Consider the following 27,432-nt stretch of genomic DNA (forward strand, 5'->3'; position numbering starts at 1 on the left):
GAGGTGGACGTAGTGCGTTTGGTGAGGAAGATGAGCCTGGCAGCAGCATTGAGGAAAGATTGGAGTGGAGAGAGGTAATTGTCAGGGAGGCCAGTTAGGAGGAGATTACAGTAGTCCAGTCTGGAAATAATCAGTGAGTGAATAATGATCTTAGTGGCATCCTGGGTGAGAAAAGGTCTGATCCTGGAAATGTTTTTGAGATGAAAATGACGGGTTTGTGAGAGGTGCTGAATGGGTGGTTTGAAGGAGAGGGAGGAGTCAAGGATTACACCAAGACAGCGTACTTGGGGGCTAGAGGAGATAGTCGTGCCATCAATGGATAATGAGATTGTGGTTCTTAATAATCTTATGAATGATTCAAACATAAAAACACAGAGTTGATTTGGAAACTACAAAAGTGTTGCATGGGGGAGGAAGGGGGAGGGAGAATGGAGTGACAATGCTGCTGGACTGTGTAGCATACAGGACACCCTGTACCAGAGCTGTAACTAGACATTTTGGCACCCTTTGGCAGAAAGTGAATTGGCGTTCCCACTCCTTAATCCGAAAGAATGGACAGTGCGTGCCAAAAGCGCACAGCAAAAATGTAGGGACGTGGCTTCGTGGGGAAGGGGTGTGGCCACATAATAGTGCCAATTCACATTCCACCACACAGTAGTGCCGCTTATACACATTCCACCAGACAGAACCTCCTATACACACTGCGCCAGGCAGAACCTCCTATACACACTGCACCACATAGATCCTCCTATACACACTGCGCCAGGCAGAGCACATTATACACATTGCGCCAGGCAGAGCACATTATACACATTGCGCCAGGCAGAGCACATTATACACATTGCGCCAGGCAGAGCACATTATACACATTGCACCAGGCAGAGCACATTATACACATTGCACCAGGTAAAACACATTATGCACTTTGCAACAGGTATAGCACAGGGGAAGGAGGGAGAGTTATTACTTATACACACAGGGAAAGGGGGGCGGCAGTTATACACACAGTGGAAGGAGGGGGGTGGCGGGGGCAAGTTATTATAGACACTGGGGAAAATAAGAATTTACTTACCGATAATTCTATTTCTCATAGTCCGTAGTGGATGCTGGGACTCCGTAAGGACCATGGGGAATAGCGGCTCCGCAGGAGACAGGGCACAAGAATAAAAGCTTTAGGATCAGGTGGTGTGCACTGGCTCCTCCCCCTATGACCCTCCTCCAAGCCTCAGTTAGGATACTGTGCCCGGACGAGCGTACATAATAAGGAAGGATATTGAATCCCGGGTAAGACTCATACCAGCCACACCAATCACACCGTACAACTCGTGATCTGAACCCAGTTAACAGTATGATAACAACGAAGGAGCCTCTGAAAAGATGGCTCACAACAACAATAACCCGATTTTGTTAACAATAACTATGAACAAGTATTGCAGACAATCCGCACTTGGGATGGGCGCCCAGCATCCACTACGGACTATGAGAAATAGAATTATCGGTAAGTAAATTCTTATTTTCTCTGACGTCCTAGTGGATGCTGGGACTCCGTAAGGACCATGGGGATTATACCAAAGCTCCCAAACGGGCGGGAGAGTGCGGATGACTCTGCAGCACCGAATGAGAGAACTCCAGGTCCTCCTGAGCCAGGGTATCAAATTTGTAGAATTTAGCAAACGTGTTTGCCCCTGACCAAGTAGCTGCTCGGCAAAGTTGTAAAGCCGAGACCCCTCGGGCAGCCGCCCAAGATGAGCCCACTTTCCTTGTGGAATGGGCTTTTACAGATTTAGGCTGTGGCAGGCCTGCCACAGAATGTGCAAGTTGAATTGTACTACAAATCCAACGAGCAATAGTCTGCTTAGAAGCAGGAGCACCCAGCTTGTTGGGTGCATACAGGATAAACAGCGAGTCAGACTTTCTGACTCCAGCCGTCCTGGAAACATATATTTTCAGGGCCCTGACAACGTCAAGTAACTTGGAGTCCTCCAAGTCCCTAGTAGCCGCAGGCACCACAATAGGTTGGTTCATGTGAAAAGCAGAAACCACCTTAGGGAGAAATTGAGGACGAGTCCTCAATTCTGCCCTGTCAGAATGAAAAATTAAGTAAGGGCTTTTATATGATAAAGCCGCCAATTCTGACACACGCCTGGCTGAAGCCAGGGCTAACAGCATCGTCACCTTCCATGTGAGATATTTTAAGTCCACAGTGGTGAGTGGTTCAAACCAATGTGACTTAAGGAACCTCAAAACAACATTGAGATCCCAAGGTGCCACTGGAGGCACAAAAGGAGGTTGTATATGCAGTACCCCTTTTACAAATGTCTGAACTTCAGGTACTGAAGCCAGTTCTTTCTGGAAGAAAATCGACAGGGCCGAAATTTGAACCTTAATGACCCTAATTTTAGGCCCATAGACAGTCCTGTTTGCAGGAAATGGAGGAAACGACCCAGTTGAAATTCCTCTGTAGGGGCCTTCTTGGCCTCACACCACGCAACATATTTTCGCCAAATGCGGTGATAATGTTTTGCGGTTACATCCTTCCTGGCTTTGACCAGGGTAGGGATGACTTCATCTGGAATGCCTTTTTCCTTCAGGATCCGGCGTTCAGCCGTCAAACGCAGCCGCGGTAAGTCTTGGAACAGACAAGGCCCCTGCTGGAGCAGGTCCTTTCTTAGAGGTAGAGGCCACGGGTCTTCCGTGAGCATCTCCTGAAGTTCCGGGTACCAAGTCCTTCTTGGCCAATCCGGAACCACGAGTATCGTTCTTACTCCTCTCCTTCTTATGATTCTCAGTACTTTTGGTATGAGAGGCAGATGAGGGAACACATACACTGACTGGTACACCCACGATGTCACCAGAGCGTCCACCGCTATTGCCTGAGGGTCCCTTGACCTGGCGCAATATCTGTCTAATTTTTTGTTTAGACGTGACGCCATCATGTCCACCTTTGGTTTTTCCCAACGGTTTACAATCAGGTGGAAGACTTCTGGGTGAAGTCCCCACTCTCCCGGGTGAAGGTCGTGTCTGCTGAGGAAGTCTGCTTCCCAGTTGTCCACTCCCGGAATGAACACTGCTGACAGAGCTATCACATGATTTTCCGCCCAGCGAAGAATCCTTGCAGCCTCTGCCATTGCCCTCCTGCTTCTCGTGCCGCCCTGTCTGTTTACGTGGGCGACTGACGTGATGTTGTCCGATTGGATCAATACCGCCTGACCCTGAAGCAGGGGTTTCGCTTGACTTAGGGCATTGTAAATGGCCCGTAGTTCCAGAATGTTTATATGAAGAGATGTTTCCATGCTTGACCACAAGCCCTGGAAGTTTTTTCCCTGTGTGACTGCTCCCCAGCCTCTCAGGCTTGCATCCGTGGTCACCAGGATCCAATCCTGAATACCGAATCTGCGGCCCTCTAGAAGATGAGCACTCTGCAACCACCACAGGAGAGACACCCTTGTCTTTGGTGACAGGGTTATCCGCTGCTGCATCTGAAGATGCGAACCGGACCATTTGTCCAGTAGATCCTACTGAAACGTTCTTGCATGGAATCTTCCGAATGGAATTGCTTCGCAAGAAGCCACCATTTTTCCCAGGACCCTCGTGCACTGATGCACTGACACCTGGGCTGGTTTTAGGAGGTTCCTGACTAGCTCGGATAACTCCTTGGCCTTCTCCTCCGGGAGAAAAACCTTCTTCTGGACTGTGTCCAGAATCATTCCTAGGAACAGAAGACGTGTCGTTGGAATCAGCTGCGATTTTGGAATATTTAGGATCCACCCGTGCTGACGTAACACTATCTGAGATAGTGCTACTCAGACTTCTAACTGTTCCCTGGACCTTGCCCTTATCAGGAGATCGTCCAAGTAAGGGATAATTAATACGCCTTTTCTTCGAAGAAGAATCATCATTTCGGCCATTACCTTGGTAAAGACCCGAGGTGCCGTGGACAACCCAAACGGCAGCGTCTGAAACTGATAATGACAGTCTTGTACTACAAACCTGAGATACCCTTGGTGAGAAGGGTAGATTGGGACGTGGAGATAAGCATCTTTGATGTCCAGAGACACCATATAGTCCCCTTCTTCCAGGTTCGCTATCACCGCTCTGAGTGATTCCATCTTGAATTTGAACCTTTTTATGTAAGTGTTCAAGGATTTCAGATTTAAAATTGGTCTCACCGAGCCGTCCGGCTTCGGTACCACAAACAGCGTGGAATAATACCCCTTTCCTTGTTGTAGGAGGGGTACCTTGATTATCACCTGCTGGGAATACAGCTTGTGAATGGCTTCCAGAACTGCCTCCCTGTCGGAGGGAGACTTTTGGCAGAGCAGACTTCAGGAACCGGCGAGGGGGGAAACGCCTCGAATTCCAGTTTGTACCCCTGCGATACTACCTGTAGAATCCAGGGATCCACTTGCGAGTGAGCCCACTGCGCGTTGAAATTCTTGAGACGGGCCCCCACCAAGCCTGAGTCTGCTTGTAAAGCCCCAGCGTCATGCTGAAGACTTGGCAGAAGCAGGGGAAGGCTTCTGATCCTGGGAAGCGGCTGCATGGTGCAGTCTTTTTCCCCTTCCTCTGCCCCGGGGCAGAAAGGAATGGCCTTTTGCTCGCTTGTATTTATGGGAACGAAAGGACTGAGTTTGAAAAGACGGTGTCTTTTTCTGTTGATGTGAAGTGACCTGGGGTAAGAAGGTGGACTTTCCAGCCGTTGCCGTGGCCACCAGGTCCGAAAGACCAGCCCCAAATAACTCCTCCCCTTTATACGGCAATACTTCCATATGTCGTTTGGAATCCGCATCCCCTGACCACTGACGCGTCCATAACGTTCTTCTGGCAGAGATGGACATAGCACTTACTCTTGATGCCAGGGTGCAAATATCCCTCTGTGCATCACGCATATATAGTAATGCATCCTTCAAATGCTCTATAGTTAACAATATATTGTCCCTATCCAGGGTATCAATATTTTCAGTCAGGGAATCCGACCACGCGACTCCAGCACTGCACATCCAGGCTGAAGCGATTGCTGGTCGCAGTATAACACCAGTATGTGTGTATATACTTTTTAGGATATTTTTCAGCCTTCTATCAGCTGGTTCTTTGAGGGTGGCCGTATCAGGAGACGGTAACGCTACTTGTTTAGATAAACGTGTGAGCGCCTTATCTACCCTAGGGGGTGTTTCCCAACGTGTCCTAACCTCTGATGGGAAAGGATATAGTGCCAATAATTTATTAGAAATTAGCAGTTTTTTGTCGGGAGAAACCCACGCTTTATCACATACCTCATTCAATTCATCTGACTCAGGAAAAACTATTGGTAGTTTTTTCACCCCCCACATAATACCCTTCTTAGTGGTATTTGTAGTGTCAGAAATGTGCAATGCTTCCTTCATTGCCGTGATCATGTAACGTGTGGCCCTACTGGACATTACGTTCGACTCATCACCGTCGACACTAGACTCCGTATCTGTGTCTGGATCGACCCACTGAGGTAACGGGCGTTTTAGGGCCCCTGACGGTGTCTGAGACGCCTGGACAGGCACTAATTGATTTGCCGGCTGCCTCATGTCGTCAACAGTTTTTTTGCAATGTGTTGACATTATCACTTAATTGTTTGAACACGATCATCCAGTCAGGTGTCGACTCCCTAGGGGGTGACATCACTAACGCAGGCAATTGCTCCGCCTCCACATCATTTTCCTCCTCATACATGTCGACACACACATACCGACACACAGCACACACACCGGGAATGCTCTGATAGAGGACAGGACCCCACGAGCCCTTTGGAGAGACAGAGGGAGAGTCTGCCAGCACACACCCAGCGCTATATATATATATATATATACAGGGATAACCTTATATAAGTGTTATTCCCTTATAGCTGCTGTTTATATTGTCATTTGCTGCCAATAGTGCCCCCCCTTCTCTTTTTTACCCTGATTCTGAAGCAGGACTGCAGGGGAGAGTCAGGGAGCCGTCCTTCCAGCGGAACTGTGAGGGAAAATGGCGCTTGTGTGCCGAGGAGATAGGCTCCGTCCTTATCTCCCGCTTTTTTGTGTAAAAATGGCAGGGGTTAAAATACATCAATATAGCCCAGGAGCTATATGTGATGTATTCTTTTGCCACCTAAGGTATTATCATTTATATTGCGTCTCAGGGCGCTCCCCCCCAAGCGCCCTGCACCCTCAGTGACCGGAGTGTGAAGTGTGCTGAGAGCAATGGCGCACAGCTGCGGTGCTGTGCGCTACCTTAGTCTGAAGACAGGATTGTCTTCTGCCGCCGATTTCACCGGACCTCTTCGTCTCTTCTGGCTCTGTAAGGGGGACGGCGGCGCGGCTCCGGTGACCCATCCAGGCTGTACCTGTGATCGTCCCTCTGGAGCTAATGTCCAGTAGCCTAAGAAGCCCAATCCACTCTGCACGCAGGTGAGTTCGCTTCTTCTCCCCTTAGTCCCACGATGCAGTGAGCCTGTTGCCAGCAGGACTCACTGAAAATAAAAAAACCTAAATTAAACCTTTATTCTAAGCAGCTCAGGAGAGCCACCTAGCCTGCACCCTTCTCGTTCGGGCACAAAAATCTAACTGAGGCTTGGAGGAGGGTCATAGGGGGAGGAGCCAGTGCACACCACCTGATCCTAAAGCTTTTATTCTTGTGCCCTGTCTCCTGCGGAGCCGCTATTCCCCATGGTCCTTACGGAGTCCCAGCATCCACTAGGACGTCAGAGAAAGGGGGGGGGGGGGGGGGGGGCGGCAGTTCTTACATCCCTCTAGTACTACCCTGCTCATGTGCCCTGTGGAGCTCCGACAGGGTATCAGGTGACATGATGGAGGGTAAGAAGTGGGTGAGTCTAGTCCTCGGAGTGAGAGGAGCCGATTAAAATACAGAGTGGCAGGTTAGAGGGAATGAACAGGGCAGGTCTGGTCCTGCAGGAGCTTCCCCCTACTCCTCTCCAGCCAATATCACCCTCATGCTCTAGCACCCGCATTCGCCTCGGTTCCCGCAACTTACTGCTGGCATCTTTCTGCTTCCTCCGCAGTCTGGCTCCTGTAGCTCACCGGAGGGGCACCGTGGATTTCCTCACCTGCCGCGGAGGTCACAGCCCCAGCTACGGCGCACACAGCAGGCTGACTCCTGTCATGTGCGCGCAGAGCAGACGGTGAGGCAGGGTGGGAGAACACACTCTCCATGGTCTCCTCCCCTTCCAAGTTCCTCCCTCTGCTGCCGTGGAGACGGAAACTGACTGACAGCGCAGGACAGCGCTGCTGGTCAGAGTGCGTCCTGAAGGACCCCGGTTTTTTTTTATTTTTGAGTACCCACCATAAATTCTTGGGTAAAATACACACCATAGCGCGTTTTTGGCGATCACTGAAGATGCTGCGTCAGATAGGTAATCTCTGTACAAGTTTGTAATCATTTGTGTCTAATAAACTTACTAATGATTTGCTCATTTTCGTTGCTAACTGATATAATACTGCCTAATGCAGGTGTATTCAACATGTGGCCCCCCCCAACTGCTGTGGAACTACTCATCCTTGCATGCCCCACCACAACTGTATTATGTCCAGCCAGGGGAAAAAAAGCAGTGCATGCTGGGATTTGTAGTTCCACAGCAGCTGGAAGCCACATGTTGAACAGCACTGGCCTAGAGGTATACGTTTTATTCCATTAAAAGATCCATTGAGAGCCTTCCAGAACCCCTATGGGACATTTCTTTGCAGGAGCCATGACTGCAGTTTCTCAAGATAAGCACCTTTGATATACTACATTACCTTATTACCGTGCCCTTACCCAATATGTCTTTATTTCTATATTCAGATCATTCCCTAACAAGTTAAGGTCAAGAAAGGAGTAGCTACACTACCCTACTACATTATATCCTATCTACTTCGTTATACACTGGGTTTAATTAATTTACAGCTTAAATCTGCGTGGTAATGAGTCCTCATAAGGGAAACATTTTACTATAGAAAATGATACATTATATAAATACATTTGGCCATACTGTACCTATTACTGTAGAGGAAATGTTATAGCTTAAACTACAAAAAAAGTTTCAAGTAGCGAGAAAACAATTTAATAACAATCACATAGGCCCATGTGACATCACTATTCCCCGAATATAAGGATATCCTTTGCTTATACCCAGGTCACTGTAGTGCATAGAAAATGTTAAATATTAATGATGTGCCATAAAGGGTACATGGGTACGTGCGTGTTTCACTGGTCACAGAAACATAAGTAGTCTCAGCATGTTGTTTACCGAGAAATTAGTGTACATTAGGTGTGTTAAAAAGCATTGCTAAGCACACACTATTTAACAAGTATCAATCTAACCAAGATAAGTAATCCAATCACTCTGCAAGCCTAGAACCATTTGCAGTGACCACAACAGGCTCAGTAAACATAGCTCTAAATGCCGCCGTCGCTCCTTCAGGTTTCAGCAGAACACAAATCTCTAATGTTGTTTGGCTTGTCTGAGCACACCAATACACTGCAATGTAGGAGGCCAAGAGGTGCAGGCAAGGACCAGAAAAGGATTACCCATATTTACCAGCCCTTACAGGTAGCGGCCCATAAACACACATTGTGCGGAATGTTTACCCTTAGCTTCTCTTCCAGTGTTTTGCTGGCCACACAAGCTGCAATTGTCCAGGGATCATAATGTCCCAAACCACTTCACTTGTACACTTGTCCAGCATACAAGTATAAGAACAACAAGCGGAGCCCAAAGTGAAGCCCATTTTTTCAATGGACTTCACAGGCATAACTTGTGCATGCCTACTGCAGAACTACATGTGGTCCCAATGTTATTAATTATATATAAGGAACCAACATGTTCTCCCACAGGAGCAGGTTTTATTCCAAAATAGTCAAAGTCTGCAATATACACTGAATATTTTGGACAAAAACTACACAATTAACCTGCAGATTTTTGTATATAGAAGTGTTAAAGAGAACAGAAGCAGCTAACACTATAGCTGTATGGGCTTGGTGAAAAATTGAAGCAAATAAACTGCCATGTTTTTGGTACCAGTAGACCACGGATTCCTAACTTTGGTCCTCAATGCAAACTAAAGTTAGATACACATTATAAAAGGGACCTACATACCTTAAGCTTATCTGTCCAATCTGGCTGGTTGGAACGAAAACCTGGTAGTGTATGAGAGCAAATTACAATCAACCATTTGCTCCCAAACGCCAGAAAATGGAACAAACAGCCAAAAATGGTCATTCAGACAAATTGTTTAAATCTAACTGATACAACCAATATGTCTGGACGTCCACTTTTGTCTGTTTTCCAGTATTTGGTAGTAAATGGTGAGCTGTCATTTGTCCCATACTTTACCAGATTTCATTCCAGTCAGATGGGACAGATAATCAATCATAAGACCCAAACACACTAGACGAGATTTTGAAAGCTCTCGCTCAGAATGGCCGATCTGAGAGAGATCGTTCACAATCTTGTCCAGTGTGTACACTAAATGTCGTTGACGATGTACGGACGAGGCAGGTCCTCGCTAACGACAGCCATGCTGTAGAGGCAGCATGGCCGTCATACCCCCAGCCGTCGCTGCCTGTCCCGGCCGCATCGGCAAGTGTGCATGCACTTCCCGATGCCCGCCCCCCCCCCCCCCGCCGCCAATATCAGCATTGGCGGGGATCGGGTAGTGTGTAAGGCCCTTTAAAGGGCCTACACACGTTTAGATTATCTAGCCAATCTGGCTGGTTGGAGCAAAAATCTAGTAATGTATGGGAGCAAATGACAATAACGCATTTGCTCCCAGGAGCCGGAAAATGGACAAATGGTCATTCAGATAAATTAGTTAGATCAAATTGATTTAACCAAATTCTCTGAATGCCCATTTGTGTCTGTTAGCCACTGTTTGGAATCAAATGGTCAATTGTAATTTTTTCGCCACACATTACCAGATTTTCGGTCCAGCCAGAAAGATCTGCCAGATAATCTAATGGGCCCTACATACTGGCAGATAAAACAGAACGATATGAACGTTCTCATTCATAAATGAACGAGAACTCGTTAATATCGTTCTGTGTGTAGGCACCAACGATTAACGATGCGCGGCCCCGCCGTAAAACTGACAAAAAAGTAGTTCAGACAAATTGGTTAAATCAAATGGATGTAACCAATTTGTCTGACCATTTTCCAGTGTTTGGGAGCAAATTGTAATTGTCATTTGCTCTCATCCACTACCAGGTTTTCATTCCAACCAGCCAGATCTGACAGATAAATCTTTAGGTGTATGGCCAGATTAACAGTCCAGGTTTTAATGATATCCATGCTTAGGCGAAAATCAAAACAGCTGAGGAAGGTACTAGTTAAGCCAACTGTGCTCAAGTATGGCTATACTTAAAACCTGGACTGTTAGCGTCACTTGAATACTGTGGTTGGGAGCCCCTGCTACAGATTGTTAAAATAAAATAGCTGATAAAAGAACAGACCAACCACATAAATATATCATTACATGCATACAAATGAGATGCATTTTCAATATAAATCAATCACCTGGTTAAACACACTTTTCTTTGTTTTAGGCTTTGTTCCTATTTAAAGATTCCAATAAGCTGCAGCAAGAGTGAGCAATCGCACCAATATTTAGTTGTAAAGACAGGTGCTTACTCAGTCAATAATGTACTATTTGCACATGGAATCTTTGGAGATTTGTTATACCCTCAGAAATACTGCAGAAAACAAAATCTCCTTATGATATGCACTGCACTGAAACTAACAGTGGTATCAGTCATCGGAGCAAACAGTAACTGGACTCCATTAACCACAAGAAATTACCAGTGGCAAGTGCCGACACGAAACGCTGACACATCTACCACTGCTACCAAAAGTAACCTGGTCACAGCTCATAATGGTCAATGGAATCAGTTACTGTGGAGTAAGAAGTCCCGACAGTCTGTGCTAGAATACGCATCTGTGTGCAAGTGTCACATAAGTAAAGAACGCAATGCCTCCAACCACCGGGAGTACCAATATTTCAGGGAATGGAAGGGTTTCCTCACAGGTCAGTGAAGTACAAGTAAAAATGTGAAAACAAATCGTCTTTTTACACCTATAGCAAAGCCGCAAATATATCTATGTTGCAATTTCAAAAATAGACTTTAATTAAACAGCTTCTCAAAATTATTCTATTCACTTAACTAGGGGACAAGTTGTAGTGAGGTGGAGAATATATCCAGAATAAAACATTTCATCTCCCGTCTCGTTAGGGATTTTCTGCATAGATCTTCGTACGTTTAACGAAACTAGTGACACTGGACTAATTCACATCTTAGGGATAATGGTACTTAAATTCACGCAGAGGTTACATATTATTTCTACAATTATGGCAGTAAAGTAAGGGATTACATTTAGTGAACCATTATTTATACTACATAAGCATAAGAGAAAACAAATATACATTATATACACACACACATTTGTAGAGCTACCAAAACATGATGCCATAAAAAAAAATAAAAAAAATAAGAATTTACTTACCGATAATTCTATTTCTCGTAGTCCGTAGTGGATGCTGGGAACTCCGTAAGGACCATGGGGAATAGCGGCTCCGCAGGAGACAGGGCACATCTAAAGAAAGCTTTAGGATCACCTGGTGTGCACTGGCTCCTCCCCCTATGACCCTCCTCCAAGCCTCAGTTAGGATACTGTGCCCGGACGAGCGTACACAATAAGGAAGGATTTTGAATCCCGGGTAAGACTCATACCAGCCACACCAATCACACTGTACAACTTGTGATCTGAACCCAGTTAACAGCATGATAATAGAGAAGCCTCTATAAAAGATGGCTCACTACAACAATAACCCGAATTTTTTGGTAACAATAATTATGTACCAGTATTGCAGACAATCCGCACTTGGGATGGGCGCCCAGCATCCACTACGGACTACGAGAAATAGAATTATCGGTAAGTAAATTCTTATTTTCTCTGACGTCCTAGTGGATGCTGGGAACTCCGTAAGGACCATGGGGATTATACCAAAGCTCCCAAACGGGCGGGAGAGTGCGGATGACTCTGCAGCACCGAATGAGAGAACTCCAGGTCCTCCTCAGCCAGGGTATCAAATTTGTAGAATTTTACAAACGTATTTGCTCCTGACCAAGTAACTGCTCGGCAAAGTTGTAAAGCCGAGACCCCTCGGGCAGCTGCCCAAGATGAGCCCACCTTCCTTGTGGAGTGGGCATTTTAAGATTTTTGGCTGTGGCAGGCCTGCCACAGAATGTGCAAGCTGAATTGTACTACAAATCCAACGAGCAATCGTCTGCTTAGAAGCAGGAGCACCCAGTTTGTTGGGTGCATACAGGATAAACAGCGAGTCAGATTTTCTGACTCCAGCCGTCCTGGAAACATATATTTTCAGGGCCCTGACCACGTCAAGCAACTTGGAATCCTCCAAGTCCCTAGTAGCCGCAGGTACCACAATAGGTTGCTTCATGTGAAATGCAGAAACCACCTTAGGTAGAAATTGAGGACAAGTCCTCAATTCTGCCCTGTCAGAATGAAATATTAAATAAGGGCTTTTATATGATAAAGCCGCCAATTCTGACACACGCCTGGCTGAAGCCAGGGCTAACAGCATCGTCACCTTCCATGTGAGATATTTTAAGTCCACAGTGGTGAGTGGTTCAAACCAATGTGACTTTAGGAAACTCAACACAACATTGAGATCCCAAGGTGCCACTGGAGGCACAAAAGGAGGCTGTATATGCAGTACCCCTTTTACAAATGTCTGAACTTCAGGCACTGAAGCCAGTTCCTTTTGGAAGAAAATCGACAGGGCCGAAATTTGAACCTTAATGGACCCTAATTTTAGGCCCATAGACAGTCCTGTTTGCAGGAAATGGAGGAAACGACCCAGTTGAAATTCCTCTGTAGGGGCCTTCTTGGCCTCCCACCACGCAACATATTTTCGCCAAATGCGGTGATAATGTTTTGCGGTTACGTCCTTCCTGGCCTTGACCAGGGTAGGGATGACTTCATCTGGAATGCCTTTTTCCTTCAGGATCCGGCGTTCAACCGCCAAGCCGTCAAACGCAGCCGCGGTAAGTCTTGGAACAGACAAGGCCCCTGCTGGAGCAGGTCCTTTCTTAGAGGTAGAGGCCACGGTTCGTCCGTGAGCATCTCTTGAAGTTCCGGATACCAAGTCCTTCTTGGCCAATCCGGAACCACGAGTATAGTTCTTACTCCTCTCCTTCTTATGATTCTCAGTACTTTTGGTATGAGAGGCAGAGGAGGGAACACATACACTGACTGGTACACCCACGGTGTTACCAGAGCGTCCACCGCTATTGCCTGAGGGTCCCCTGACCTGGCGCAATATCTGTCTAGTTTTTTGTTTAGACGGGACGCCATTATGTCCACCTTTGGTTTTTCCCAACGGTTTACAATCAGGTGGAAGACTTCTGGGTGAAGTCCCCACTCTCCCGGGTGAAGGTCGTGTCTGCTGAGGAAGTCTGCTTCCCAGTTGTCCACTCCCGGAATGAACACTGCTGACAGTGCTATCACATGATTTTCCGCCCAGCGAAGAATCCTTGCAGCTTCTGCCATTGCCCCCCTGCTTCCCGTGCCGCCCTGTCTGTTTACGTGGGCGACTGACGTGATGTTGTCCGATTGGATCAATACCGCCTGACCCTGAAGCAGGGGTTTCGCTTGACTTAGGGCATTGTAAATGGCCCTTAGTTCCAGAATGTTTATATGAAGAGGTCTCCAGGCTTGACCATAAGCCCTGGAAATTCCTTCCCTGTGTGACTGCTCCCCAGCCTCGCAGGCTGGCATCCGTGGCCACCAGGACCCAGTCCCGAATGCCGAATCTGCGGCCCTCTAGAAGATGAGCACTCTGCAACCACCACAGGAGGGATACCCTTGTCCCCGGTGACAGGGTTATCCGCTGAAGCATCTGAAGATGCGAACCGGACCATTTGTCCAGTAGGTTCCACTGGAAAGTCTTGCGTGGAATCTGCCGAATGGGATTGCTTCGTAGGAAGCCACCATTTTTACCCAGAACCCTTGTGCATTGATGCACTGAGACTTGGTTCGGTTTTAGGAGGTTCCTGACTAGCTCGGATAACTCCCTGGCTTTCTCCTCCGGGAGAAACACCTTCTTTCTGGACTGTGTCCAGGATCATCCCTAGGAACAGAAGACAAGTCGTCGGAACCAGCTGCCATTTTGGAATATTGAGAATCCAATCGTGCTGCCGCAACACTACCTGATATAGTGCTACACCGATCTCCAACTGTTCCCTGGATCTTACCCTTATCAGGGAATCGTCCAAGTAACGGATAACTAAAATTCCCTTCCTTCGAAGGAATATCATCATTACGGTCATTACTTCAGTAAAGACCCGGGGTGCCGTGGACCATCCCTACGGCAGCGTCCGAACTGATAGTGACAGTTCTGTACCATAACCTGAAATACCCTTGGTGAGAAGGGTAAATTTTGACATGAAGGTAAGCATCCTTGATGTCCCGAGACATCATGTAGTCCCCTTCTTCCAGGTTTGCAATCACTGCTCTGAGTGACTCAATTTTGAATTTGAACCTCTGTATGCAAGTGTTCAAAGATTTTAGATTTTAGATTTTAAAATCGGTCTCACCGAGCCGTCTGGCTTCGGTACCACAATAGTGTGGAATAATACCCCGTTCCCTGTTGCAGGAGGGGTACCTTGATTATCACCTGCTGGGAATACAGCTTGTGAATGGTTTCCAAAACTGCCTCCCTGTCAGCGGGAGACGTCGGTAAAACAGACCTTTGGAAACGGCGAGGGGGATAAGTCTCGAATTCCAATTTGTACCCCTGAAATATTACCTGAAGGATCCAGGGGTCTACTTGCGAGTGAGCCCACTGCGCACTGAAATTCATTGAGAACGGGACCCCACCGTGCCTGAACTTGTAAAGCCCTAGCGTCATACTGAGGGCTTGGCAGAGGCGGAAAAGAGTTTCTGTTCCTTGGAACTGGCTGATCTCTGCAGCCATTTTCCTCTCCCTCTGTCACGAGCAGAAAAGAGGAACCCTTTTGTCCGCTTGCCAACCAGGCCTGCGCCTGATAATATGGCGTCTTATTTTGAGAGGCGACCTGGGGTACATCCCCTCTTTTAAGGCAATACTTCCAAATGCCGTTTGGAATCCGCATCACCTGACCACTTTACTGGTATAATTGGACAACGCACCTATACTTGATGCCAGTCGGCAAATATTCCGCTGTGCATCATGCATATATAGAAATGCATCTTTTAATTGCTCTATAGGCAATAATATACTGTCCTTATCTAGGATATCATATTTCCAGTCAGGGAATCCGACCACGCCAACCCAGCACTGCACATCCAGGCTGAGGCGATTGCTGGTCGCAGTATAACACCAGTATGTGTGTAAATACATTTTAGGATACCCTCCTGCTTTCTATCAGCAGGATCCTTAAGGGCGGCCATCTCAAGAGAGGGTAGAGCCCTTGTTCTTACAAGCGTGTGAGCGCCTTATCCCCCCTAGGGGGTGTTTCCCAACGCACCCTAACCTCTGGCGGGAAAAGGTATACTGCCAATAACTTTTTAGAAATTATCAATTGTTATCGGGGGGAAACCCACGCATTTTATTTCTCAGATTCAGGAAAACTACAGGAAGTTTTTCCTCACCAACATAATACCCCTTTTTTTTTTTGGTGGTATTCATATTATCAGAAAAGTGTAAACTTTTTTCATTGCCTCAATCATGCAATGTGTGGCCCTATTTGGAAATCACGGTTGTCTCTTCACAGTCGACACAGGAGTCAATATCCGTGTCGGCGTCTGTATCTGAGGTAACGGGCGCTTTAGAGCCCCTATATGAGACGTCTGGACATGCACAAGCTGAGTAGCCGGCTGTCTCATGTCAACCACTGTCTTTTATACAAAGCTGACACTGTCACGCAATTTCCACAGTACATCCACTCAGGTGTCGACCCCCCAGGGGGTGACAACACTATTACAGACACTCTACTCCGTCTCCTCATCATTTTTCTCCTCATACATGTCGACACAAACGTACCGACACACAGCACACACACAGGGAATGCTCTGATAGAGGACAGGACCGGACTAGCCCTTTGGGGAGACAGAGGGAGAGTTTGCCAGCACACACCAGAGCGCTATATATATACAGGGATAACCTTATATAAGTGTTTTTCCCTTTATAGCTGCTGTATTGTTTATACTGCGCCTAATTTGTGCCCCCCTCTCTTTTTTAACCCCTTTCTGTAGTGTAGTGACTGCAGGGGAGAGCCAGGGAGCTTCCCTCCAACTGAGCTGTGAGGGAAAATGGCGCCAGTGTGCTGAGGAGATAGGCTCCGCCCCTTTCTCGGCGTCCTTATCATCCGTTTTCTTGTATGTTTTGGCAGGGGTTAAATGCATCCATATAGCCCAGGAGTTATATGTGATGCATTTATTTTAGCCATAAAAGGTTTTCTAACGATTTATTGCGTCTCAGGGCGCTGCCCCCCCAGCGCCCTGCACCCTCAGTGACCGGAGTGTGAAGTGTGCTGAGAGCAATGGCGCACAGCTGCGGTGCTGTGCGCCTACCTTTATCTGAAGACAGGAAAGTCTTCTGCCGCAGATTTTTCCGGACCTCTTCGCTCTTCTGGCTCTGTAAGGGGGCCGGTGGCGCGGCTCCGGTGACCCATCCAGGCTGAACCTGTGATCGTCCCTCTGGAGCTAATGTCCAGTAGCCTAAGAAGCCCAATCCACTCTGCACGCAGGTGAGTTCGCTTCTTCTCCCCTTAGTCCCTCGATGCAGTGAGCCTGTTGCCAGCAGGTCTCACTGAAAATAATAAACCTAAACTAAAACTTTCACAAAGAGCTCAGGAGAGCCCCTAGTGTGCACCCTTCTCGTCGGGCACAGAAAATCTAACTGAGGCTTGGAGGAGGGTCATAGGGGGAGGAGCCAGTGCACACCAGGTGATCCTAAAGCTTTCTTTAGATGTGCCCTGTCTCCTGCGGAGCCGCTATTCCCCATGGTCCTTACGGAGTTCCCAGCATCCACTAGGACGTCAGAGAAAAGTATTTCAAAAAGGTACAAACGGGCATTTACTTTAAATTAATCAAAGATCTCTATACTGTCAAAATACAGAAGCATAATAGAGAATGTTGGAATGGGGTAAAACAATAAGTTGTGCACTGGCCTACAGCCAAGGTCAGCAAAAATTAGTTGGCCACTGACCTTATGACCCTCCCATGGCACATGCTGCAAGTACAGAGGGTGCCTTTATGCCATGAGAAACCCAGGTTCAGTGCATCAGGGGAAAAGCACTTCCTGCTTCCCTGGTGTGCTGTAACACGAATACAGCCTTGTCCGAGGCAGCTGAGACACCTGCTACGCGGAGGAAGGTGGCACTGACACTCCAGTGATCGCAAAAGCGCGTATTTTACCCGATTTTGAGGGAAGGTGACTCACTTTTCTGAAATGGGCGAGTCCCCGGGGACGCGCTCTGCTGCATCAGCCAATCACTTCCTGTTAAGTGAGTGATTGATTCCTGTGACTGTGGGGGGAGAAGGTGAGCACCGCGGAGGCGCTGATTCATCACAGACTTGGCGCTGCTGCCTGAACCCTCCGCTAACGGCACCCGTGCTCATGGACTGAGCGCACCGCCTCGTCAGTTTCCCAGCCGCTCCTGTCAGCCGCTCTGAGCTCCGGCCAGCGTGCGTGCAGTGTACATCTCCCGCCATTCCGGTCTCCGCGCTGCTGTAAACGGACTTCTGGCTGCCGGCTCTCGCCGTGCCTGCCATATGGGCTCTGCCAGCGAGGAGGTGCTTGCACTGTTGCGGGGTGTATGTGGAGGGGGCCAGTTAGTGTGTGTGTGCCTGGGGTACAAGGGGAGATGGTCAATTACTGCTTGTGTGTCCGGGTTGTTTTGGGGGGGGGGGGCATTATGAGGTTGGCAGATGCTGTGTGTGTGTGCCTGGAGTATGAGGTGGTCAGCTGCTGAGTGTGCCCAGGGTATGAGGTGACAGCTCCTGTGTGTGTGCCCCAGGTATGAGACAGTCAGATGCTGTGTGTGTGCATGGGGTATGAGGTGGGCAGATGCTGTGTGTGCGCGTCCGGGGTATAAGGTGGGCAGATGCTGTGTGTGTGAGCGCGTACGGGGTGTGTGGTGGGTAGCTGCTGTGTGTGTGTGTGCCCGGGGTATGATGCAATGTGTCTCGGCGCTCTACCTGGAGCAATGTGTCTCGGCGCTCTACCTGGAGCAATGTGTCTCGGCGCTCTACCTGGTGCAGTGTGTCTAGGCGCTCTACCTGGTGCAGTGTGGCTCGGCGCTCTACCTGGCGCAATGTGTATAACGTGCTCTGCCTGGCACATTGTGTATAACGTGCTCTGCCTGGTGCATTGTGTATAACGTGCTCTGCTTGGCGCATTGTGTAGAACGTGCTCTGCCTGGCGCAATGTGCAGAATGTGCTCTGCCTGGCGCATTGTGTAGAACGTGCTCTGCCTGGCGCATTGTGTAGAACGTGCTCTGCCTGGCGCATTGTGTAGAACGTGCTCTGCCTGGCGCATTGTGTAGAACGTGCTCTGCCTGGCGCATTGTGTAGAACGTGCTCTGCCTGGCGCATTGTGTAGAACGTGCTCTGCCTGGCGCATTGTGTAGAACGTGCTCTGCCTGGCGCATTGTGTATAAGGTGCTCTGCCTGCTGCAATGTGTATAGCGTGCTCTACCTGGAGCAATGTGTGTAACGTGCTCTGCCTGCTTCAATGTGTATAGCGTGCTCTACCTGGAGCAATGTGTGTAACGTGCTCTGCCTGCTGCAATGTGTGTAGCATGCTCTACTGGGCGCATTGTGTGTACCGTGCTCTACCTGGTGCATTGTGTATAATGTGCTTTACCTGGCACAATGTTTATATTTGATTTACCTGGTGCAATGTGTCTTAAGTGTTCTACCTGGTGCAATGTATATAACGTGCTCTACCGGGCGCATTGCGTATAACGAGCTCTACTGGTGCAGTGTGTATAAAGTGCTCTACCTGGCGTAATGTGTATAACGTGCTCTGCCTGGTGCAATGTGTATAAAGTGCTCTACCTGGTGCAATGTGTATAACGTGTTCTACCTGGCGCAATGTGTATAATGTGCTCTACTTGGAGCAAAGTGTATAGCGAGCTGTACCTGGAGCAAAGTGTATAACGTGCTGTACCTGGTGCAATATGTATAATGTGCTCTACCTGGTGCAATATGTATAACGTGCTCTACCTGGTGCAGTGTGTATAGGAGGTTCTACCTGGTGCAATCTGTATAAGCGGCGCTACTGTGTGGTGTAATGTGAATTGGCACTATTATGTGGTCACGCCCCTTCTGCATGAAGCCACGCCCCTCAAATTTAGCGGTGCGCCTCGCCTATACTTTACATTCTAGTAAGGTGGAACACCAATTCACTTTCTGCCTAAGGGCACCAAAATGTCTAGTTACAGCTCTGGTGCAGGGTGTTCTGCATGCTACACAGCCCAGCAGCACTGTCACCCCCATCCCCCCACCTTGCAACACTTTTGTAGTGTCCAAACAAGATTAAGATTCATCATTCCGATGGGACCCAGAAAAAGACCGCTAGGACCCCAATTTTTGAAAGTGAGGGGTCCCTGGGACCCACTTTTTTTTGGATCAGTGCGATCACTGCACTCAATTCAGCAACTGGTCGTAGATTGGGTAATAGAACTTGTGTTATTTTATTATCTATAATCATGTCATTCAGGGTGTATAGCGGAATGTATTAAACCATGTATGTCAGGCTACGCAACCTGTCACATAACACTGTGTATATATTGGGATTTGTAGTTCAATAAATGCTGAAAAGAGCAGCACGGTGACACTATGGAGAGCTCTGCTGCCTCTCAACACTAGTCACCATTGCAATTCCTACCAGGGACCTGTGTGTGTGGAGTCTGTACGTACTCCTTGTGTTTGCATGGGTTTCCTCTGGGTACTTTAGTTTCCTCCCACAACCCAGGTCTACAATGCTGTTAAGACGGCCCTGAGTACAGTGAGGACACAGCGTACGTGTAAATTTCTACTACAAAGGCCGGTGAAAAGTTGCAACTGTAGCTCATTTTCTGTAATGTATTTCCAGAGTGTTTTGCGATTTTTAGGATTTTCAGTTGTCACACTGAAACTACGCCCCCTAGTGGGGAAGAATCTATACCTATAGAATGAGAATATGGTTAATGGTTGCAAAAATACTACATTTTTTTATGCATTTTGATACTCTGTTTGCATCCAACTCTCCTTAAAGTCTAGCCGCAGAAGAGAGAAGATGGGGAAAACCATTTTCTCCTGCTCTTCATCTACCCTTAGGGTTGGTAAGGCAAACCTTTGACTCAGACTCCTCTAGCAGACATGAAAGTTTGGCTTACCTGCTCCACAGCCCTGCCTACTCTTCAAGTACGTTTGTTTTCAGTTACATTCTTATACCTATTTCCTAAAATCTGTCAAAGTGACCAATATCTTGCTGAAAAAGTGTGAAGGCTTTTGCTTGCATACATACACGGCCAAAACAAACAAGATAGACTGCATTTAGATGCCTTTTCCTAAACGTAATCAGAGAACACGTGTGCAAAATTTTTCGCCATTCATTCATACAGTACATACAAAGTTTGTGGTTGATGCAATTGGCTAATTGTAAATTATACAAGTATGATTTACCATGTGTATCACTTACAGTTAAAAGACTGGACGAGCTTAGTGTATTCACCCAGTACTTATTCCACAGCAGCTCCAGTAACTTGCGGTCAAGAGAAGATTTGAAATATGTGACCTCCAATGCATAATACCTTAATAAGGACAAAACAAACGACGCCTTAGAAATCGATGAAACGGAAAGTCAGCATAAAATTATCATATATTGCTTGCAATCATCAGAAATCACTTTGCTACTTTTATTTACATTATCGTGTTCTCTCCCACCGGGATAGGTACACAGGAGGTTATAATAAGATTTTACTCACCGGTAAATCTATTTCTCGTAGTCCGTAGTGGATGCTGGGAACTCCGTAAGGACCATGGGGGAATAGACGGGCTCTGCAGGAGACTGGGCACTCTAAAAGAAAGATTAGGTACTATCTGGTGTGCACTGGCTCCTCCCACTATGACCCTCCTCCAGACCTCAGTTAGGATACTGTGCCCGGAAGAGCTGACACAATAAGGAAGGATTTTGAATCCCGGGTAAGACTCATACCAGCCACACCAATCACACCGTATAACTCGTGATACTATACCCAGTTAACAGTATGAAATATAACAGCCTCTCAACAGATGGCTCAACAATAACCCTTAGTTAGGCAATAACTACATACAAGTATTGCAGACAATCCGCACTTGGGATGGGCGCCCAGCATCCACTACGGACTACGAGAAATAGATTTACCGGTGAGTAAAATCTTATTTTCTCTGACGTCCTAGTGGATGCTGGGAACTCCGTAAGGACCATGGGGATTATACCAAAGCTCCCAAACGGGCGGGAGAGTGCGGATGACTCTGCAGCACCGAATGAGAGAACTCAAGGTCCTCCTCAGCCAGGGTATCAAAATTGTAGAATTTTGCAAACGTGTTTGCCCCTGACCAAGTTGCAGCTCGGCAAAGTTGTAAAGCCGAGACCCCTCGGGCAGCCGCTCAAGATGAGCCCACTTTCCTCGTGGAATGGGCTTTTACTGATTTAGGATGCGGCAATCCAGCCGCAGAATGCTCCAGCTGAATTGTGCTACAAATTCAGCGAGCAATAGTCTGCTTAGAAGCAGGAGCACCTATCTTGTTGGGTGCCTACAGGATAAAAAGCGAGTCAGTTTTCCTGACTCCAGCCGTCCTGGAAATATAAATTTTTAAGGCCCTGACTACGTCCAGTAACTTGGAATCTTCCAAGTCCCTAGTAGCCGCAGGCACTACAATAGGTTGGTTCAAGTGAAAAGCTGATACCACCTTAGGGAGAAACTGGGGACGAGTCCTCAATTCTGCCCTATCCATATGGAAAATCAGATAAGAGCTTTTACATGACAAAACCACCAATTCTGACACACGCCTGGCCGAAGCCAAGGCCAATAACATGACCACTTTCCACGTGAGATATTTCAAATCCACAGTTTTAAGTGGCTCAAACCAATGTGATTTTAAGAAACTCAACACCACGTTGAGATCCCAAGGTGCCACAGGAGGCACAAAAGGGGGCTGAATATGTAGCACTCCCTTTACAAATGTCTGAACTCCAGGCAGTGAAGCCAGTTCTTTCTGGAAGAAAATCGACAGAGCCGAAATCTGGACCTTAATGGAACCCAAGTTTAGGCCCATAGTCACTCCTGACTGTAGGAAGTGCAGAAAACGATCCAGCTGAAATTCCTCTGTTGGGCCTTCCTGGCCTCACACCACGCAACATATTTTCGCCAAATACGGTGATAATGGTTTGCGGTTACTTCTTTCCTGGCTTTTATCAGCGTAGGAATGACTTCCTCCGGAATGCCCTTTTCCTTTAGGATCCGGAATTCAACCGCCATGCCGTCAAACACAGCCGCGGTAAGTCTTGGAACAGACAGGGCCCCTGCTGTAGCAGATCCTGTCTGAGCGGTAGAGGCCATGGGTCCTCTGATATCATTTCTTGAAGTTCTGGGTACCAAGCTCTTCTTGGCCCATCCGGAACCACGAGTATCGTTCTTACTCCTCGTTTTCTTATTATTCTCAGTACCTTTGGTATGAGAGGCAGAGGAGGGAATACATAAACCGACTGGTACACCCACGGTGTCACTAGAGCGTCCACAGCTATTGCCTGAGGGTCCCTTGACCTGGCGCAATATCTAGTTTTTTGTTTAGGCGGGACGCCATCATGTCCACCTGTGGCCTTTCCCAACGGTTTACCAACAGTTGGAAGACTTCTGGATGAAGTCCCCACTCTCCCGGGTGTAGGTCGTGTCTGCTGAGGAAGTCTGCTTCCCAGTTAACCACTCCCGGAATGAACACTGCTGACAGTGCGAAGACGTGATTTTCCGCCCATCGGAGAATCCTTGTGGCTTCTGCCATCGCCATCCTGCTTCTTGTGCCGCCCTGTCGGTTTACATGGGCGACTGCCGTGATGTTGTCTGATTGGATCAGTACCGGCTGGTTTTGAAGCAGAGGCCTTGCCAGACTTAGGGCATTGTAAATGGCCCTCAGTTCCAGAATATTTATGTGTAGGGACGATTCCTGACTTGACCAAAGTCCTTGGAAATTTCTTCCCTGTGTGACTGCCCCCCAGCCTTGAAGGCTGGCATCCGTGGTTACCAGGACCCAGTCCTGTATGCCGAATCTGCGGCCCTCTTGAAGATGAGCACTCTGCAGCCACCACAGTAGAGATACCCTGGTCCTTGGAGACAGGGTTATCAGCCGATGCATCTGAAGATGCGATCCCGACCACTTGTCCAAGAGGTCCCACTGAAAGGTTCTTGCATGGAACCTGCCGAATGGAATTTTTGCTTCGTAAGAAGCTACCATTTTTCCCAGGACTCGTGTGCAGTGATGCACCGATACCTGTTTTGGTTTCAGGAGGTCTCTGACTAGAGATGACAGCTCCTTGGCTTTCTCCTGCGGGAGAAACACTTTTTTCAGTTCTGTGTCCAGAACCATCCCCAGGAACAGTAGGCGTGTGGTAGGAACCAGCTGTGACTTTGGAATGTATAGAATCCATCCGTGCTGTTGTAGCACTTCCCGAGATAGTGCTACTCCGACCAACAACTGCTCCTTGGACCTCGCCTTTATAAGGAGATCGTCCAAGTACGGGATAATTAAAACTCCCTTTTTTCGAAGGAGTATCATCATTTCTGCCATTACCTTGGTAAAGACCCTCGGTGCCATCGACAGTCCAAACGGCAGTGTTTGGAATTGGTAATGGCAATCCTGTACCACAAATCTGAGGTACTCCCGGTGAGGATGGTAAATGGGGACATGTAGGTAAGCATCCTTGATATCCAGGGATACCATGTAATCCCCCTCCTCCAGGCTTGCAATAACCGCCCTGAGCGATTCCATCTTGAACTTGAATTTTTTTATGTATGTGTTGCAGGATTTCAAATTTAAAATGGGTCTCACCGAACCGTTCGGTTTCGGTACCACAAACAGTGTGGAATAGTAACCCCGTCCTTGTTGAAGTAGGGGCACCTTGACTATCACCTGCTGGGAATACAGCTTGTGAATTGCCTCTAGCACAGCCTCCCTGCCTGAGGGAGTTGTCGGCAAGGCAGATTTGAGGAAACGGCGGGGGGGGGGGGGGGGGGGGGGGGTTGGAGACGCCTCGAATTCCAGCTTGTACCCCTGAGATACTACTTGAAGGATCCAGGGATCCACCTGTGAGCGAGCCCACTGATCGCTGACATTTTTGAGGCGGCCCCCCACCGTACCTGGCTACGCCTGTGGAGCCCCCGCGTCATGCGGTGGACTCAGAGGAAGCGGGGGAAGAATTTTGATTCTGGGAACTGGCTGACTGGTGCAGCTTTTTCCCTCTTCCCTCGTCTCTGTGCAGAAAGGAAGCGCCTTTGACCCGCTTGCTTTTCTGAAGCCGAAAGGACTGTACCTGATAATACAGTGCTTTCTTAGGCTGTGAGGAAACCTGAGGTAAAAAATTTTCTTCCCAGCTGTTGCTGTGGATATGAGGTCCCAGAGACCATCCCCAAACAATTCCTCACCCTTATAAGGCTCTATGTGCCTTTTAAAGTCAGCATCACCTGTCCAGTGTCAGGTCTCTAATACCCCCCTGACAGAATGGACATTGCATTAATTCTGGATGCCAGCCGGCAAAATATCCCTCTGTGCATCCCTCATATATAAGACGACGTCTTTAATATGCTCTTATGTTCGCAAAATAGTATCCCTGTTTGACAGGGTCACAGACCACGCTGCAGCAGCAGCACTATCTGCAGGTCTCAGTCTAGTACCCGAGTGTGTAAATACAGACTTCAGGATAGCCTCCTGCTTTATATCAGCAGGTACCTTCAAAGTGGCCGTATCTTAAGACGGCAGTGCCACCTTTTTTGACAAACGTGTGAGCGCCTTATCCACCCCAGGGGATATCTCCCATCGTAACTTATCCTCTGGCGGGAAAGGGTACGCCATCAGTAACTTTTTAGAAATTACCAGTTTCTTATCGGGGGAACCCACGCTTTTTCACACTTCATTCACTCATTTGATGGGGGAACAAAACACTGCCTGCTTTTTCTCCCCAAACATAAAACCCTTTTTTAGTGGTACTTGGGTTAATGTCAGAAATGTGTAACATTTTTTATTGCCGGGATCATGTAACGGATGTTCCTAGTGGATTGTGTATATGTCTCAACCTCGTCGACACTGGAGTCAGACTCCGTGTCGACATCTGTGTCTGCCATCTGAGGGAGCGGGCGTTTTTGAGCCCCTGATGGCCTTTGAGACGCCTGGGCAGGCGCGGGCTGAGAAGCCGGCTGTCCCACAGCTGTTACGTCATCCAGCCTTTTATGTAAGGAGTTGACACTGTCGGTTTATACCTTCCACCTATCCATCCACTCTGGTGTCGGCCCCACAGGGGGCGACATCACATTTATCGGCATCTGCTCTGCCACCACATAAGCCTCCTCATCAAACGTGTCGACACAGCCGTACCGACACACCGCACACACACACAGGGAATGCTCTGACTGAGGACAGGACCCCACACAGCCCTTTGGGGTGTCAAAGTCAAAAATATTACATAGAGAGACCATATAAACTGCACACATATAAGCCGCTATACTTGCAAATATGCGCAGCGAGCACAGCAAACACCAGACATCATGGAGATTTAGAATTGGCTGATGAATTGATGTCATGAATACGTATCATTTGAACAGAACCAGGTGTGCCCATCATGTTTGGTATTGAAGCAAGCAGAATGATGTGTGGGTTAGTTTGATGCTGGTTGTGAAGTTGTGGGACATTGCAGCAGATAGATATGATTATATGTATAAAAGCTAAGATCATATTGTTAGAACAATGGATGCTCAAGACAACCTTTTACTAAGTTTTCAGGGCTGAACCTGATTAGCATATACAAAGAGAATAGTGACTCAATACAAAGGAGAAAGAAAGACCCCTCCCCCAGGTACTGGTCAAACAGGAAGGTAGTGGTCAGGTGTGGCCTCAGAGAACAGATGTAATGTAGCTACACTCACACACACACACACACACACACACACACACACACACACACACAGCTACCTGGCACCCAGCAGCATGGCGGCTAAATCCCCAGGACATCCTCCAAACTAAAGGCTAAGTATTGAATTTCACATGGCTAGATAAGGAAACAGACAGATTGCTTTCTGGTTTAAATAGGATATTGTAACTTGGTTGTGTGATTGTTGGGTGTTTGTGGATACTCTGTGAAGTTTGTGATGAATTGGAACAGTATACAATCTGTAGCATAGTATTTGTGGTATTTGTTTGCCTATGGAGATTTAAAATAGATTGTGCTGGTTAGTTATACTATATATCCTGTTAATCATAAATACCACCATGCAGTTACGTTTGTGTTAATTACATTGTGATCTGGTCTTGTGATGAATATGCTCTGGTTATTGAGATACTGAAGTTGTTTGGGATGTGAAATTATGAGATGGTTCTAGGAAGTTGGATTACATTGTGAAAGGTGATTTAGATGGTTTGGAATTGTAAAATCAGAACATATGCATTGTTTTGAGGCTTGGACATTTTGGAATAAAATGGAGTCTTGTGTTTTCTGCTATGTGATTGTGGTGTAGTAGAGTGCCATGTGTTTGGACCTGCAAATCTAAAATGGCTGCTGCTGGATGTCTTCCCCTCCCCCTTTCAGGCATGTGGTGCAGTCTTTGGAATTATGGGAGTTTTCTCAAAATGGAGTCTAGCTTCCATCCCATGCTGTATTCAGCATTGACTAACTGCGCAGCGATTGTCTCTCACATGTGTAGTTTTATCTGCAACCATGTTGTCTCTTATTTAATGTTATCATGAGCCATTTCTCTCTATCTCTCTCTTCTTCTCTTCCCCTTCCATTTTCCCATAAATAGTAATTGTATTGTATTGTATTTCTTGTGTAGTTATCTGGTTAGGTAGTCTCTGTTATATTGTAGTGTATCATTTGTACTGTGATTCTCTTTTACAAGTATATTAGATATAATACAGTTAATAGGCTTTGGACCCTAAACCAGTATCTGTGTATTTTCTATAGTTTTAAGTGTTCACTTGAGCGTCGGTAACGCTCAAGCAGCTTTGTAGCTAGTCAGGTTACACAAGGTTGCACTTACACCCTGTATTCACATTAATGTATTCTGTGTATTTCATTGATAAGGTTTAGACATAAAGGTATAGCGTTGTGAGCGCCTGCGCCGCTGGTGATCTCCTCGTGGTCTCGAGCGTCCGCTACGCCATAGCGAATCATTACTCTAGTCATAGCCAATAA

The 27,432-nt window shown here is 47.4% G+C and overlaps 1 protein-coding gene across 1 annotated transcript in view; it reads right to left on the minus strand.

Annotated features, from left to right (window-relative positions):
- Positions 1-27,432, minus strand: part of COPS5 (COP9 signalosome subunit 5) — an 83,597-nt gene that overhangs the window by 20,210 nt on the left and 35,955 nt on the right. Inside the window, exon 6 of the mRNA XM_063923865.1 lies at positions 20,695-20,806. Coding sequence (XP_063779935.1) covers positions 20,695-20,806 — 112 coding nt within the window. The remainder of the gene's footprint in view (positions 1-20,694; positions 20,807-27,432) is intronic.

Source organism: Pseudophryne corroboree, chromosome 5, assembly GCF_028390025.1.
Source record: "Pseudophryne corroboree isolate aPseCor3 chromosome 5, aPseCor3.hap2, whole genome shotgun sequence".
Taxonomy (NCBI): domain Eukaryota; kingdom Metazoa; phylum Chordata; class Amphibia; order Anura; family Myobatrachidae; genus Pseudophryne; species Pseudophryne corroboree.